The 3,065-nt window shown below is 47.6% G+C and overlaps 1 protein-coding gene across 5 annotated transcripts in view; it reads right to left on the reverse strand.

Annotated features, from left to right (window-relative positions):
- Atp11c (ATPase phospholipid transporting 11C) overlaps positions 1–3,044 on the reverse strand; it is a 191,759-nt gene extending 188,715 nt beyond the window's left edge. For all 5 annotated transcript variants that reach the window (XM_005358515.2, XM_005358514.2, XM_026784837.1 and 2 more), the window contains exon 1: positions 2,901–3,044. In XM_005358515.2, the coding sequence (XP_005358572.1) occupies positions 2,901–2,927 (27 nt within the window). In that variant the 5' untranslated portion in view covers positions 2,928–3,044. The remainder of the gene's footprint in view (positions 1–2,900) is intronic.
- Positions 3,045–3,065: the final 21 nt, after the last annotated feature.

Below are 3,065 nucleotides of genomic sequence, written 5' to 3' on the forward strand. Positions count from 1 at the left end.
AAAAAAAAAAAAAAAAGAAAGAAAGAAACCGTCTCAAATCAACAAAGAAATAAGCAAAAACCCACAAAAGGCTGCCTAAAGGAAACTGATGCTGGCAGCTGTAGAAACTACCTGCAATCCTAAGACTTGGGAGGTGGAAGCAAGGATCAGGAATTCAAGGTCATTGAGTTTAAGGCCATCTGCACTACGTGAAACTCTGTCTCAGAATTTTTATCAAAAGTTGTAATTTATCAGGAAGGACAATTATTAGTGGCAAAGATATCATGCCATGTCCCTGTCTTTTAAAAGTACAATTAATCACCATTTCTCTTAGCTCAAGAATAGAGGAGCTGGGGAAGAAAATGACATTTTAAAAATGACTCAACAAACACAACTAGCTATATGAAGATGAAGTGATTCCTAAGTGAGTCTTACCTTCCATCACAGGCTTAAGATACAAAAAAGTTCTATTTTAGCATATAATCCTCTAACGTTCAATGACCAACAATACTATACATAACATTCGAAGTTAACTTCAGAAGAATGACTGCCAAAAAAGCATAATTGGTTTTTAAAGAATCCATAGCCCTATCTCTAAAATCTTAAAAACAATTGTAAGGATAACACAATACTTGAACTACATCTACTGGGCTATGTAAGTTCCAATTCAATCTTTAATTTACTGATCTGGTGATTTAAATGCATATATTAGTAAAAGAATGTGCTCCATGTAGATGACAATAGAGCATGATTTAATATCTAAGGAATTTAAAAATCTGTCCACTCCACACCCCAAATTTAAAGCCACTTTTAGCAGTGAAAATTTGATGGTATATTCAGTGCAATGATTTGCAGTTTAATTCCTTGCTCTAGGCCTAGGGCTCAGACAGAACTCCTAAGAACCTTCCAGCTTATGACAGTGGAACAAATTCCTAGGACTTATCATAGTCAGGACTGTGCAGTAAAATGTGTGCAGCTGGACATGTTAGTTGAAACAATGAGATCAAAGCTCCCTTTCATATTAGTAAAAGTGAGTCTATGCAGAAATCTTGGGAAGAATGCAAGGTACCAGCAGGCTGGCACTCAACAACTGCTGCAAATTCTACTGCATGCCGTAGCTTTGTGGGCCAGCAATGCTTAATTTTTACAGCTACAATGCAGATCACTCGCAGAAAAAGAAAACGGCTTTTGGATCAGCACTGGTTGTGTAATTTCAAATGCCCAAAGCCTTAAAAAATGGGGATGGGGATGTTAGCATCTTAATTTTGAGCTAATGAATTTAACATGACTCAGAGACCAGTTATTTTGCAACATATGAGTGCCATGTGAAAAAATTACCCTTTTTCCTACGCATTACAATTAGCTTTCTTCTCACCTTTCTCTTTTTATCACCCCAAAACAACACTTCAGAATCACAAGAACCTATGCGAAACAGAACTAGGAGGTACAATGCTCTTTTACAGTCTCAGGCTAAATGTGAGAACAAATTTTAGTCACTTGCTTCAGCAAAGCATCCAGCACAATGCATTTCCCAAGACTCTTGAGATCCTTGGTTCGCACAACCTTTGCTGCTCAGTGCCACAGGTACTAATCAGCTCCACCTTCGTTTGCGTGTTTCTGAGCGAAAGAAACATTTAGCAAAACTGAGTATTATTGCGCCGATGGTGGTATCCTAAAAAGGGACGTATTAAGCGTGATTATTAAGCAGGGGACATTTGCGAAAGTTCCAAATGAAAGAAAGAAAATTAAGGGCAAGTTCATCTGACCTACGAAAAACATACCAGCAATGACTTCATTCGAAATGACTTCACAAAAGGTACCAAACTGTCAAGTTTTTAAGTCTATCCTAAGAGTGCAGGGGACGCACTCAGCATTTTTCCCCTAACTACAGAAACATAAAATAAAATTTGAGGCTGACCTCTTTCTTTCCTATCCGTGGCAGAAATAAAATCCTATTCCCGCCACCTCCTCTGGAAATTAGGGAAGTTGCTACAAACAGCAGCGTGTAAGTAAACTGCTCCACTTTACTCCGTCCTTAAGGAACCCTGGGAACACTCAGGTTGATCCAAAAAGTCAGTAGCAGCCAGAAATCGCTTTTCCTCCCCCTCCCCCCGACCCTGTGCCAAACTCCTCAAAGAAGGACAATTCCCTTTCTTTTCTGGGGGTTGGGTGGCTAGAAAGGGGGGCAAGGTGGCCAGAGGAGCCGAGCTGCACGTTAGATCCCAAGTCCGGAGCAGCCAGCCAGTCCTCCGCAAGCCTCAGGCTCCAGGCTCCGCAGCGCTGGCGCAGCCTCCCCGCCGTCGCCCGGTCCCAGCCCACCTCGCCGGTGGCCCCGGCTCTTTATCTCGCCCTCAAGGTGAGCCTGGAGGCTGAGTCCTCAAAGTTTGCCTGGCTTCTGGGCAGCAGCCGCCCGCCCTCCAGAGCTGGGGCGAGGCTGGGTCCTGCTGTAGCCCAGGGCTCTCGCGCCCCCGCCCCCCCTCCCCAGCTCTTCTTTTGGGCCACGGTGACAGATCTAGGTTTTACCTCCATGTGCTCGTGGCAGAGGAAACAAAAGAAAGCTTCCTCCCAGACAATCAAATGCCATCTTCCACTAATTGGGAAACTGAGGGAGCCCCGGGGAGCCCCCACCCCACCCCGAGGTCCCCGAGTCTGCCGCTCCAAGGCAATCCCTGGTCCAGAGGCAGAGTTCCTCGGAGCCCGGGGAAACCCGGGCTGAAAGGTCCAGGAGGCTGGGGTGGGACACCGAAGAGCCCCACCTGCCTCCCCACCCAGGCCACCCGAAGCAGCATGCTTCCGTTAAAATGGAAGGGGGGGGTGGCGCGTCCCACTGGTCCCCCTCGCACATCGACTCCAGACGAGCGGAGGGGCCAGAGAGCCGGCTTGCCCCCGGTACCGCCGGGAACCTCCGCAAGTGGACTCACCAGGCGATTCCAGGTCCGGCGGAACATCGCGTCCAGGGCTGCGGGCTGCCGAGCCGGGCTCCGTCCACGGGGGGCTGTCAGCGAAGGCGCCGTCCACAAAACACACTGCGGCGTGGGCCCGCGGCGCCAAGCGGCCAGCTAGCTCGGCTGCCCCGCCGCCAGCCC

Source organism: Microtus ochrogaster, chromosome X, assembly GCF_000317375.1.
Source record: "Microtus ochrogaster isolate Prairie Vole_2 chromosome X, MicOch1.0, whole genome shotgun sequence".
Taxonomy (NCBI): Eukaryota; Metazoa; Chordata; class Mammalia; order Rodentia; family Cricetidae; genus Microtus; species Microtus ochrogaster.